This window comes from Spea bombifrons, chromosome 4 (genome assembly GCF_027358695.1).
Source record: "Spea bombifrons isolate aSpeBom1 chromosome 4, aSpeBom1.2.pri, whole genome shotgun sequence".
NCBI classification, from domain to species: domain Eukaryota; kingdom Metazoa; phylum Chordata; class Amphibia; order Anura; family Pelobatidae; genus Spea; species Spea bombifrons.
In genome coordinates, this window is record NC_071090.1 from 78,922,662 (window position 1) to 78,937,443 (window position 14,782).

At 36.4% G+C, this 14,782-nt stretch overlaps 1 protein-coding gene across 1 annotated transcript in view; it reads right to left on the reverse strand.

The window, feature by feature from the left end:
* CHRNA7 (cholinergic receptor nicotinic alpha 7 subunit) overlaps positions 1-8,328 on the reverse strand; it is a 74,997-nt gene extending 66,669 nt beyond the window's left edge. Inside the window, exons 1-2 of the mRNA XM_053464615.1 lie at positions 8,015-8,328; positions 7,616-7,755 (exon numbers count right to left, since the gene is read on the reverse strand). Of these exons, the coding sequence (XP_053320590.1) occupies positions 7,616-7,755; positions 8,015-8,069 (195 nt within the window). The 5' untranslated portion in view covers positions 8,070-8,328. The remainder of the gene's footprint in view (positions 1-7,615; positions 7,756-8,014) is intronic.
* Positions 8,329-14,782: the final 6,454 nt, after the last annotated feature.

A 14,782-nucleotide genomic window follows, 5' to 3' on the forward strand; every position in this document is an offset into this window, starting at 1 on the left:
TGAGTTCACATGTGAACAATAATAATAACAATATTAATATATATATAATTGCTGACAGCAATCACACTCCTATCATGCCCAGGCAACCAGTACATGCTAGAACCTGAACATGATAGGAGCGTGATTGCTGTTAGCAATCATACTCCTATCATGCCAAGTCAGCTGGGTATACCTGGGCATGATAGGAGTGTGATTGCTGTCAGCAATTATATATATATTAATATTGTTATTTATATATTTTTTGTCCTATTTCGGTGTGTGACTTACTTTAAATAAAAGTTAGATTTTTTTATGGTGGGGGGGTCATATTCGGTTTCGGCCAGGTAAATGCTGCATTTTCGGTTTCAGTCCAGAATTCGTTTCGGTGCATCCCTACTACTAAGCCAGACAATGAAGTGGTAGCCCCACACTACATCAATGTTTGGCTTAGTATATAGTGATAGGAGTTATGCTGCAATACTGTCAATGTCTGGCTCAATGTATAGTGATAGGGATTACGCTGTACCACCGTCAATGTCTGCCTCAGTATATAGTGATAGGTGTTATGCTGTACCACCGTCAGTGTCTGCGCCAGTATATAACGATAGAAGCTATGCAGTTTTAAAGTGTGTGTGGGGGGGGGTGCCACATACAGGATCCGCCCCAGGTGCCAAATACTTTAGGTACGCCCCTGAATGCACGAATACCTTTTGCTAGAAGTCTACATCGTCTTAAATAAAAACCTTTAATCAGGGCCGTCATCAATGGTACAACCATTACAGTTTTAACAAGCCTGGCTTTCCTGGGGTGCCTCCTTGGGTAAGAGAAGAGCTCTGAGTAAGAGAGGTCTCCGCCAAGCAGGGAGAGTTCAGAAGCCTCTTCTAATTTACTAAGAGCTCAGTAGCCACTCCTGAGGCTTTCCAGCTTTTCAGTGCCATCTTTGCCCCAACCAGCTTGTCTGTGCCATCTTTGCATCAAACGGCTTGTCAGTGCCCCCAAACAACCTGTTTGTGCCAAACAGCCTGTCTGTACCTTTTCTGGCCCCAAACATTACTTATTACAAAACAATGGAAAGTTTAACTCTTTCAAAAGAGTCTGCATTCTTTACAGTTCTTCAATCGTTATTTGTTGCCCCAAACAGCTTGCATGTGCCATCTTTGACCTCAAACAGCTTATCATTGCCTCCAAACAGATTGTCTGTGCCCCCAAACAGCTTGTCTGTACCTTTTGTGGCCCCAAACATTACTTATTACAAAACAATGGAAAGTTTAACTCTTTCAAAATAGCTTGTATTCTTTTATCATTATTTGTTGTCCCAAACAGCTTGCATGTGCCATCTTTTTCCCTGAACAGCTTGTCTTTGCCCTCAGCTTGTTGGTGCCATCTTTGTCCGCAAACATTTTGTCTGTGCCCACAACTTGCCAGTGCTATATGTGCCCACAGTTGTTTAATCATTTCTTGCTGCCACAAACAGCTTGCAGCTTGTCTGTGTCATCTTTGTCCCCAAACAGCTGGTCAGTGCCCCCAAAGAGCCGGCCTGCACCATCTTTGCCCTAAAACATTCTGGCTGTGCCATTTTTGCCACCAAAAAGATGACTAGAAGAGAAAATCCAGGTGTGAATGGGGTGCACCTGGGCCTTCTAACAGTTGTAGTAGAAGTTAATGCAGTGATGAAATGTAAACATGCATGTACTATACATAAGATTATCCTGAATTTAAACCAAGACTGGAGACCAAATACAGTTTGAGGTTTTTACAGCAGGAGAAACTAGGCAGACTAAATGGGTCAAATGGTTCTTAAATCTAAATATACACAGATTTTTCATAATATATAGAACATTATTTATATAAATGATATATTAGAGAATATATTATATAAAAACAGCACTCATCATACAGCAACAGTTTTGGTAAGCGCTCCCACAGAAATACATAGCCCCTGGCTGGGTGAAGAGATCGGAATTAGTGAACCTTTTTCCCGACACCAGGGAATGTTAATTTAATATTCTCCATGCTGACATTCAGCAGGTAGAAATTATTTTAATCCAATAGTCTGTAAGGAAAACTGCTTAATATTGGTTTTACACACTGTTTTCTGGAAGTGAACATGATCTTAATTTATAACCCTTTCCCATCTTGCACAGAGCTATAACGTATTATTTTTTTCATTAGCATATTAAAATTAGCACAAAGGAACAGTCAAAGAAAATCAGGTCTTTACTTATATACACAATTTTTATTCCTCCATTACATGAGAAAAGACACCCACAAAACTCACCAGGTTTAGATGTAGGCAGCGAGTTAATTGGATCATCGCACAATTTGATCATCTGGTATTCACGTTGAAAATATTCTTTAAATAAAAATACTGCAGTGCCTGTGGCTCTGCACAAATCACTAATGATCTTTTAAACATAAAAATGTATATACATTTTTTTTAAGATAAAATAGGTAGGAATTTAACCCTTATTGAAATTCTACATGATTTTATATATTATAACACTAGTAAATACAATAATCAATAATCAGAGCCCAATCATATTAAATACATTTTGCCTTGCTGAGGACGGAAATTTGTAGGAGCTAATTGAAACAGTTCGATAATCAGAATAATAAAACTAGAACTTGATGCAGTGGGACATAACCCTGTAATTACAATGATTAAAAGGTCTACGGGAGTTATATTTTGTAAGTTATTACAAGAATTATCTTACTGTAGTTTATATAATTTCCCATGTGGCGCCATTGCACAATACCTGGATCTTAAAAAACACAATTTTGCTACTTTGCACTATTGTTCGAAATGTTATGCTTTTTATCATAATAAGGGTCACATAGCCATTCCATTACTTCCTTAAAATATTAGCTCACAGATTATCTTTTGAGTTGTTGTATGTAGACAACTACCTGTAAGCGTTAGCCTTTAAACATTTTCCAATGTAAGATGTATTATTACATAGGTGTTTGAAACTGCTTTTTTTCTAGATCAAATAAGTGTTACAACAAACCATAAAACATTACCTTAAAAAACAATGCATGCAACAATGATTCACTACCAGGGTTTGTCTTCGTGCCAAGTGAGTCAGGCAGCTGCCCGGGGTGCCTGGATCTGAAGGGCGCTGATCTTCACCACAAAAAAATGCCCCAATTTGTAGAAGCTGGTCTGGTACTTGAGAGATATAACAGAATCCACCACAATTTGCGATGAATGTCTCCAAGACATCTCTGATATGTATGTGCATGGGGGCAAAGTGGCTTCACACTTGGGACACTAGCATATGACAGACAAGAAAACATACTGATTTTTGGGGTAGCTTAGAATGTATATAATAATATATACAATAAATAAAAATGATGACCATATAAAATAAAAAGGCTGGTTATTATACATAAAAGTAGTTTTCAAGATTTTGAGGACAAACATAGTGGTGTTCGTGACAAAGCTCAGGGAAAATACTGGCGTTTGCTTAAGCTGCGGTTTAAAATCATTGCCTTAAAATCATTAAAATGCTACCTTTCAAGATTTTTTTCAAGTGCTGTTGAAAAAGTTGTGGCCCCTCTTAATGCCACAGCTGTCCAACAATCTCATGGTTTAATGATCATATCCCCAACCTTTGTGGCAATGGGAATTTTGAAAGTCCTACATTTCTGTCTTAAATATTTCATCTCTTGACTTTAAGAGAGGATCACTTTAAATTACCTTTGTGCTACTTAACAATATGCCATGTATTTAAATAAATGTTACATTTTGTAAATTACGTTAAAATGTGTTGACAAAATATGTTAGTACACATGCATGTCTATTTTATTATATATATATATATATATATATATATATATATATATATATATATATATATATAATATGATGCCAATAGACCAGTTCATAAAAAGCATTTAAAGAGACAGAAAGTAGGCTAGGTTGTAGTGAAACATGGTATTGAAGCCCAAAAGTTTTTTTTTCTTTTACAGGAGCACTTTAGAAAATAAGAACAAGCACCAGAAACTGCAAAACCAGTGTATTTTACATGATCAATAACATGAGAGCAGGATTTTTCTGCCTTCTCTAGTGGTGAATACAGAATCCTGTGCTCAGAGCCACTGCTTGTTTATAAATGTAAAATTTTAGTATGCACTTAAAAAGGGTTCTTCAGGGTTCACACAAATAGGGCCGGAACATCTGGAATCCTCAGATGCATTTAGCATGGGCTCCCCCGGGTTTAAAAAAAGATGTCGATTGATTACATACTCTTTAAAAGAGGTATAGCATCTTTACGGCTATACTTTCCGGTTTTTTTGCGGTAAATACACATGGCTACCATTTGATTCAAAGTGATGTTCTTACATTTGTGTAACTCAGGGGTTTTTCTGATCACGTCTCTGTGTGTTAAAGGTAAAAGTCCACCTGCCTATTTCAATGCTAAGTCAAATCCTGCTACAAACAGTAAAGAACAAAATATTTTTATAGATCCACACCAAATCCTCTCACACCATGATTGTAATATGTTTGATAAAATAGAAATTTCTGGTATTAGCTCTAAATGCCCAGATTCCCAAACTGTGAAAAATGGACCAAAGGAGTATATCTGCATATCTTATACTAAATGGGATCAGATAAGATACCGTTATGCAAAGATTGGTTTTTCTAAATTGATATAGAGGACTAGCTTTGTAGTGACATAAAAGACATACCCGTGATTGTAATTTGATGGTGTAAGACCTAGCAATCAAATATAAAGCCATGTCACGGCTTTTAAATACACTTTATAAGTACAGTGGGAACTCAATAACTGTTATTTTACTACAGACTTCAAATGCTCTGCTAATTCATTAAATCTTGATGTCTAGAAGACTTTCTTTGTCTCAAATGTGTCAGGCATTCAAGTATACTTTTGGTTTAAAAAAAAATGTTAGCAGACCGTTAACACATTCATTTCAAACACAGATAATGTCAAGACCACAGCATTTAGCATTAATAAATGCATTTACCAACACAACCTATAGTTTGTGTCCTTGGTTTATCAGTCGGTGTAATTATTCTTAGAATATGCGGTATAAAATGAAGGGGCTGATTTACAAACTGAAATAGGAACCGAATCTTAGAAGAGGTATCGGCTCATCTACTTTGTCTGTATTTCCTGATATGAGCCTCAGACCTTAATCAGTCCTTGATCTTGCTGTAGATGCAGGATTGCGTTATGCCAATTCCATACATGTTTAAATTCCCTTACTGTATTAACCTCTACAACTTCTACTGGGATCTGTCTGAATCAGCATGTCAATTCTATTCCCTGTCCAAAATGACCTCCCATTTTCTCATCCACCTTACAAAGGGCTCCTGAACCCATCAACAGCAATGATGGACATAAATCGATGGGGGAGGAATAATCATGCATAGCCCGAGAAGAAGTGCTAAGATACCTTGCCCCATAAATAAAGTGGCTTTTCAATGGGCATATATTGTACATTTTTAGAGAACTGCAATGTGCAGCTTTTTTAATGGATAAAATGTAGGATTAGGAAAGTGGCAGATCCAGCATCTTGAGTTGAGATTGTTTATTTCATTTCTTGGAATTAGCACGCCTTGATGGTTTTCATTATAGCTCATAAGACATCCAACGCAATAATTTGGATCCCTTATTTGCTGAAATCATGGCACTAAAATGTCCATATGCAGTGTTAACATTTTTACTTTCTTCTCTAAGAAATACATAAGTAATGCGTACTTTCATTACATTAAATTTGTGTAACATGGCGGAACATAACTCGACAATATTTAACAAACATATACCCGGCTTCCACTTTATAATTATTTCTTGAATTGGTATCTATTATATTTTTTAATACTAGTAAGAAAGCATGCCTTAAGAGAAGGACTGAGCGAGTGCCCAAATTGTCCACAATTTCCTAACTTCACTCTGCACCCTATTTTTTTAAAGGGAATGCAGTGTAGTGTAATTTAATATAGACAAACACTTGGTTTTATCTAATTTTGTTTCCAATAAAGTTTTTATTTTAATCTGTAGACTTGGAGGCTGCCATTGTTGTCAGTCATATTTTAAATGACTTTCGCCACTCAAACAGCACACTGAGCTAATTCTTTATGGCGATCCTAATAAAGTCCATTCTTCCATAGACTTTCATTAGGCAGAATATGCAGCTGAGTGATTCTAACATTTACTATAGGCGGTACGATACAAGTCAATACTATGTGTCTGTAAATGCAGCTGCCTGAAAGCATTATATTATGCAAAAACTGGGACTGTTTTCAAAAATAATATTTTTGAAATCTTTTTACATCTTACACTAGTAAAAATTGATAGGCTATGCCCTTAAACATATACTTAAAGCCACCACAGACCAAATGTGTTTTTTTTTTATTAGATTCAAGTAATTCATCTTTTTGGGGGTCATCTTATATTTAAATTCTAATTATAGAACCCAATCTTCCAGTTTCTAATTGTTAAAAAGTATAAATTAGCCTTGATTTTATTGTATACATTTTATTATGAAATATACACAAATGTTGATCCTCCACTTCAATGTATTTCTTCGACAAACATGTAGACTTTGTTACTCAATTAAGTAGTAGATCTTTATTAGGTTCTTATTGCCATATTTTTACATAGATCTAACAGTCCAATACGTTGAGGAATCCAGAGTTTTAGGAGCTAGTAATTACTGGTAAATTTAAATGTTTTGTTGGATTTTAATATTCATATGTCAAGTAAACAAAATCCTTAAACCATCAGTTGTAACAGTAGATACAGTTTTATTGCAGTTTTGCCTCATTGCTTGCCATTGGAAGCACACCCTCCATATAGTTGTAAGAACCACTTTGTATTTTATTGCAATTCAGAATTTTTATTCTTTGTACTTGCGTTATAAAATGATAACACATAAAAAATATAATTTGTGGATTAACAAGGCATGCCAGAAAACCTGGCTTTGTGAGAAAAAATAACATTAACATAAATAAATAATGCACAGGATCAGCACCACAAGCAATATTTTGCATCCTACAGACCAGGTACCATGGTCACCGCTCAGCTGTCTATACACAAGTTCTTCAATAGTAACGCAAGTGATCAGGGAAGATATCAATAATGGTCTATACTATATGATCAATATTGTAGTGACAGAAAGTCATTATAGCAAAGTCAGCATTTGTTGTTAAGGGGCTATCAAGTATAAAGGGGAAAACATAGCACCAAAATAAAAAATACCCATAGCCTATTTAGATCCTCAGCTCCTATCAACAGATAATAATGCAAAGTGTTTCCATAGATTATATGCCACTATATGGTGATAAATTAGCTAGTAGAAGGACTTGCCAAGTTGCCATGCAACAAAAAATGGGTTTACCCTGTTAGTTTACAACATTCTGTATAAGAGACACACTGTCACAGATAATTTTCATTCATTACTTATTTACTTGTTAGGCATGACAACATCTTGTTCTCTCTTTTTCTGGACCAGAGGGTCATCATTAGGACTTCTTCTACATTCAGAACATTATACATTTAACACCATTGTGGTAATCATAAAAGAGACACCTCATCCCTTTGGTATATGTTTTACCCCCACTAGAACAGGCAAAGATCTCATAATATATAAATATAAAAATTTTATTTACCACATTCAAGATCTGCATGAGACTTAATCCAAAGTAGACAGTGAGAGGAAGGGAATCATTGGCCACTGGTCTCTCCAAGGGATTATAATTCTTCAGTAATTCCTTGTATAGCCTTCTTTGGTATTCTCCCTGCAGGGACACTTAAAATCAACAGAAAAGTGTGTTAATGAGGTCATTTAATCACAAGCATTATTTAATGCTGCAATAACAAATTTACATTATAAGCAACGTTAAATAAGTTATATGAGATAAATCACAGGATGCTCATTGCATGCTACATTCTGATATTATGTCCTTGTGTCTAATATATCAAATTATGGAGTTGGATGGGGTAGTTGTTATGAAATCCTAAATTGATTAATTAGGGTAGAAAGGAGGGTGATGAGATGATCAATTTACCGTTTATGAAGCAGGCTGTTATAATCATCCAAACATTGAACTCCCCAGCTCCCATCGTAGGAGATCTCAACACAATCTATCTTCAAATTCCCAGCGAGGGTTAAAAAAGTTTATGATCCGATCACAACAAATAATAATAATAATACAATATGAGCAAGATTCTGTAAAATCAGTGCAGCTTCCCAGCTGTGTACAGAGCCAGGCAGGCTGGGGTATGGTGAGTCCAGAGGCAGCTAGCTTTTAAAGTGCTGGAGATGACAAATCCAGAGCTTGTAACCTGTGATCACCCGGGTTAATACTAGCGCTGGGGTGGCCTCTGTGTTAATGGGGATATCCCAGAAGCTCCATGATGATGGTTAGTTGCAGAGAGAGAGATAGACATGAGCTGATGTGCTCAGTCCTGGCAGCAGCAGCAGCTGGGTAATGGCTCCATCCGGATCCTCAACACACGAAGCTGACTTGTGATCCCCTCTCTCACCCCAGCTTTGCATTTTATACCATTCCAAAAACGACACCTTCGATTAGGAGGAGGGAGAAGAGATGCTCTGCTGCTTTATATTTCAGTTTCACGGTTTGGATTTTTTTTTTAACCATTGTATTGATTGCAAATGCATATTACAGATGTGTTCACCAGCATTCCCTGCTTTCAGACTGTAAAAGGGTGATTTATTTAACTCTTTCAGTATCCCAGTGGTTGTGAATGAGTAGTTTAATGAAATCCTGAATAATTTATCTGGTAGTGTATCCCAAGTAAGAATTCCTGCAGTGGCATCAGTAGCAACACACACACTACTTTGTTTTTTAAATTAAATCTCAACAATAAATAAATATTTAGCATTTTAAAACTATATTTCCAAAAAATATTTAGTATCTGTATTGGATTAAAAACAACTAAGTATATTTTCCCAGTACGAGCAATACTACAATCTAGCAAAAGGATAGCTGAAGAAAAGGAGAAACAAAATAATGATGTTTTTTTTTTATTATTATTGTCTAGCCTGTCTTCCAGAACACTGGCTAATTGATAGGTTATAGAATTACCCCAAAACATTCCAAGACATGTAGTTACCCCAATTAATGGTAATGACACACATCCAGGCAGGCAGATCTACAACATCATCAAATGCAGCTTCTAAGAGCTTGTAATAAAATTTGTCTTCGGGCAACTTAATTTGCTATGAGCTGAAGTTCACGGATTTCCTATCCTTGGCACGCCAGCTTTTTTTCCATTCTGCTTTCCTTCTGTAGTAGGACTAAACAATGATATGGTTTGGAATACTCACAAAACATGCTTATTATCCACAGATAATGTTTCTTAAATATCTATTCATTTACTAGTTCTTTATTCTACTTACTGAAAAATGACAACACAATAGATGGTGACCACAGTTGTGTACATCGATTCATTTCTGGTATGCACCAAAACTTGAATTAGCGCAGTTAAGGTAACGTGGCCTAAGAAATAAACAATGACCAGTGTTGAAGCCTGGTTGGGTGAAATTTACAAACTGAAATTATTCCCTAAGTCATAATTACTTAATTTCCTTCTAAACATGAGCTTGTGTTTGTCACTGAATTGGATCTTTTCCTAGCAGTAATCACATTTGTCACACTGACACGATTCATTAAAGTTTTCTGGAAAAAAAACAGGCTTTTGTGGTGTCTTGTTGAGCCACTCTATGTGTGCCTTAGTATCATTATGTTGCCACTGTTTGTGACTCTGGTCTTATTTAAACCTAGTTGTTCCCTCAACGTTTTGCCGTTGTAGTGAGCCTTGTTGATGATCCTTTGAGTGAATGGGTGCATTATTGGACCTTAACGTGGTTTGGTATTCAGCTTGGCTTGATCATTGAGTTTGGTTTCTCCAAGAGAAACTGTTAAGTCCTGTTAAGCTCAACTAAAGGGACACTTAACTGTTATAAAACCTTTTTCTTAGTCCTTACCTTGCCATCTCAGATCAAGGATCTTACCACTGACATACAGCTACCGAGTTAACTTTAAAACTAAACATTTCTACTGGGATGTTTGACTTTAGAGAAATTTTAATACCACAGGTAGATAGTTTTTTTAATGATGATCTTAGAAATTACAAAATACATACACATAGATTAATATACATTATCATGTCAATAGTATTTTACATATCAATATTGAGCTCAACTATATACTAATAAACAAACCAACTCCTCCTCCACTCAGTGGCCAGTGCGGGCTCATGAACAGCTGGCTTAAATCAATCCAAGATTTATTAGTTTCCATTTAAATGTTCAGCGGCAGGATTATACCGCATAGTGCATGGTGTGTCAGCGAACCATAACGCATTTCGTCTCTCTGACTTAGATGTAGGTAGCCTCGACTATATACTGCCAACATTTTAACTTTTAAAACCACAGGTTCTGGACTATTTAACCATTGTGTGTACTGAAGTATGAAATATACTATGTTTAGTTAGACTTTAATTTTCTTGAGTGTCATGTATTCATGGTACAAAACAAATGCCTTTTTTCATTAGATGAATCGATTATATCAGCATTTAGATATATGAAATGTTAATTTACCATCTAACTTCCACTAAGCAACTGCAAATCTTTTTTTTTTTCTTGATCGTAAACTCTTCAGAAAGTTTGAGTTGATTAAAGAATTAGTCATGGTTGAGTCATTGCGGGTACTATTTTTTTTCTTTAAAGTAGTGACTTTTCTATTTTTCAATTGAAACCAGTGCATCATTGCCTATATTTCTACACATGTATTCCTTAATAAGGAGCTATGTGGATAAGTATCCGTTGTGGAGGTGTTTGTCTGAAATCTTTTAAAGCTGTATTTAATTTGTCAAAAAAACATTCAAAGCTTTATGTAACATTAAAGCAAAATCAGAGGTTTTGGATTTTGACATTAAAAAACACTTAACATAAGTCTATATGGGAACGTTGTATTTAAGTTAGAATACCAACTCTGCAGACTTTGGTACCCATGATTTTTCACCTGAAATGACTTATAGAACAAGTTGAACAGTCTCCCATTAAAAGTGGTAGAGGCTAATACAGTGAAGGAATTTAAAAATGCATGGGATGGACATAAAGCTATCCTGAATCTAAGACAAGATCAAGCACTGATTAAGGTCTGAGTATCTATGTCAGAAATAATGGTCAGAGTAGATGAGCCAAAAGACTCTTACTTGCCATTAAACTCTACTTTTCTATATTTCTATGAACAGGTCAACAGGGGGATTCACTGCTTCTTCTTCTTGTAATGTAATCCTGCTCTGCATTATATTCTTTGAGAAAAAGTGATTTGTTCAGTGAATACATAAGCAGCCGGAGGCAAGAAGAAGTGGTTAATTCATTCACACTACTGAATATATTTATTTTTGGATAATTCTTCTTACTTTGATCTGACTCAGCAAATCCATGCGACTTCCTGCGGGCATAATGACTGCCAACCTGTGTTAAGCATTGCTTGTGCTAAATGATCAAAGTATCTTAAAATTGTCTGTGATGGATTAACACCTGAAAAGTCTCTGAATGGTAGGAATTAGACTTCTTACCCAGGGTTGTCCTATCACTGCCTTCATTAGTGATACTTATGTTAATTTCTATCCATAATACTGCATTGGTTTTTCAGTAAAGGATGGCAGTGTATTTTTTGTCCAATTTGTCTGACAGCCCTAAACTTTTATTTTAAATATGAAACTTATGCTATTTTTGTGATTGCTATTGTGTCGGATACATTACTGATCCAGTGAACAATGTGCCAGTACAAATAAATGGCAAGCTATCATCTTATAGGGAAAAACTAGTTTCAATGTTCACAATGTATAAAGATCCATCATGCTAATCCTATGATTGCCCCCATTTCTGTGAATCATTTTACTGTATGATTTTTGTGTAATCGGTAATGGGCATGTTGTGTTGGGCATGCAAATGAACTAGAGTGGGACCACAATAGCCATGTTTTCCATGACACAATTTTCATATATTACTGACCAGTATGTGTAGTACTGTAATGTGTAGTAAGTGCTTCCCCCTGCAGTATGTGGGATTTATAAACTCACAGAAGGGAATCAGCTACTTTGTTATACATTTCACACACAAGGCAGGGCGGCGTTTTACTTGTGCTAGTCTGCAATATGTTAAACTATATGTATGCTGTAACGCTCATTGCTGTAAGGGCCCACATAAACAATGCAGGATAGGATGCTAGTTGCGACATAAGTTCTTACTAATTTTTTTAACTTGTGATGTTTTTGTGTTTCTCAGTCATGTATAATATTTTTTGTCATCTGGACTTCAGCCATTTAAAGCCCGACACCTATAAATTCTACAGGTCTGAAAAAAACATCGGTATGTAAAGCTCATATACCCCACACATATTGAAAACAGTGTATGAATTCTACATACTGCTAGAACCAAGTAGAGTCTGGGTGATACCTTTGCTGGCTAGTAGAGTGCAAGAGTTCAAGGTAACTTATGTCTCTTCTTCAGACTTTCTGTTGGAGTTGAGTCATCTGTTTCAAAAGATGTTACTTGCAAGGGTTTTCTACTGTGGTACTGAAAATCACTTTCTGAAATAGCCTTTTGAATTATTGAATTGTGGTTGTGACTGTAGAAATTCTGAACACACCAACACTATAAACCCTCCGTTTTTGTGAATGTGTCATATTTTTTAGGTAATCCACACACCAACCAGCCTTTCCTCAGATGACTCGGCATTCATGCAGATCACTGTGCTGCCATCTAGTGGTAAAAGAGTGAATTTCAGAGACTATAAATAACAGCTGTCCATGAGTGGTGATCTGGCTACTGCACCTCTTACCCAAGTTTTGTCTAAAGGCTGTCTTGTACAGCGGGCAATTACTTTCAAGGGATCCATGTATAAAGTGGATATAGAGGCAAAAGGTGATCATTGTTGACCTTATTTGCATGCGCCTACCCAGAATCCCTTGTAATTGTGGCAGCATCATGAGATTTCTGATGGAAAAAACAAGCCTTCTGGCTTGTCTGGTGTCTGTAGATGAGTGTTTAATAATGCTTCTACTACCCCTCTATACACACAACATTAACAACATGTTCGCTGTATTTCTGATCCATTTGATGTTATTTTAACCCCTTAACGACAATCCCCGTACATGTACGGGGTTGCCGTGCAACGGGTTAACGACAATGCCCGTACATGTACGGGTTGCCGTTAAATAGCTGCATCGCCGCGATCGCGGCGTTTTCGCCGCGATCGCGGCGTTTTCGCCGCGATCGGCGGCTTTGCAGCATCCACGGAAGCCTCACAGCCCGGCTAAAACTGCTTAGGAAGCGATCGGAATCGCTTCCTAAGCATAAACTGTGTTACTGACATGCCTCAGTATCGAGGCATGTCAGCAACACTACCCCCCTACCCCGATCGCCTTGTGATTGCTCCGAGGAGCAACCACAAGTGCCATCCTGTGAATGACGTTACCGTCATTCACAGGATGGCATTAACAGTAGATCTGAGTTCAGAGGGTCTGTCCAGACCCTCTTGAGAACTCTCGAGCTCCTCCTGCAGGTTGGATGCAGGTACTGCATCCAACCATGCAAGGTCAATGGAGCCCAGCTCACTAATGAGAGTGACTAGTAATAAAAAATAAAAAAATAAAAATAAAAAAAAAATTGGTCAAAAATGTTTAAAAAAAATAAAAAAAATATGGTAACATGTAAAAATCCCCACTGTCACCAAAAAAAAAAAATAGTTTTTAATAAGCAAGTCCTAAAATTCTTTATCTTCAAAAATATTCCAGCATGGAAAGAGTTAAAATATTGGCATTACAAATGCCCATAGGGTGTCTAGTATTAAAAAATATATGAGTTGATGGGGTAAATTGAATTGGCCGGGTTCAAAGATGTCCCAAATATGGGACATGGGGCAGATGTCTAAATGGCAAAAAAATACACACCTCACAAAGGCGGCCTTTTACCTCCCAAATAACCCTACAAACCCATGCATGGGGGGTATCGCTGCGCTCAGGAGATGTTACTGAACACATATTGGGGTGTTGTGTGACACGGACATACACCAGGAGCGATAAATTTATACCTGAAGTACAACATGTGTGAAAAAAATACAAAATAAATTTACTACCATAAAGTTTCACAAAGGGTGGTGGTAAAATTAGTGCATGGAAAGGGTTAAAATACCAGTATTTCAGATACCTTGGGGTGTCTAGTTTTTGAAAATATATGATTTGAAGGGGTAAATTGCATTGGCCGGCTTCAAAGATACCCGAAATGGCACATGGGGGGAAGAATTACCAGATTTGGAAAAAAAGGTTTTGAAATGGCAAAACGCTACCTGTACTTATTGCCCCATAACGTGCAGAAAAAAGCAAAAAAACATAAAAACATTGGGTATTTCTAAACTCAGGACAAATAGTAGAATCTATTTAACAGGTTTTTTCATTAGTTTTTGCAGATGAGTAAAAGTTTTCTGTTTAAAAAGTGAGAAAAAGTATTTTTTTAACAAAAAATCCCCATACTTTATCATTTTTTTTAAAGTAAATTAGATGATATGATAAAATGAATGGTATCTAAAGAAAGCCCTGTTTGTCCTGGAAAAAACAATATATAATATGTGTGGAAGCACGAAATGAGAAAGAAGAAAATCACAGCTAAACAGTAACACTGAAAAACGTTAAAAGAGCCATTGTCCCGCAATATACTAGGAGTAAAAACCCCTATTGTCCTTAAGGGGTTAATGAACAAAATTTGCTCTTCTTTCAAAAACAAGGACATTTCTAATTGA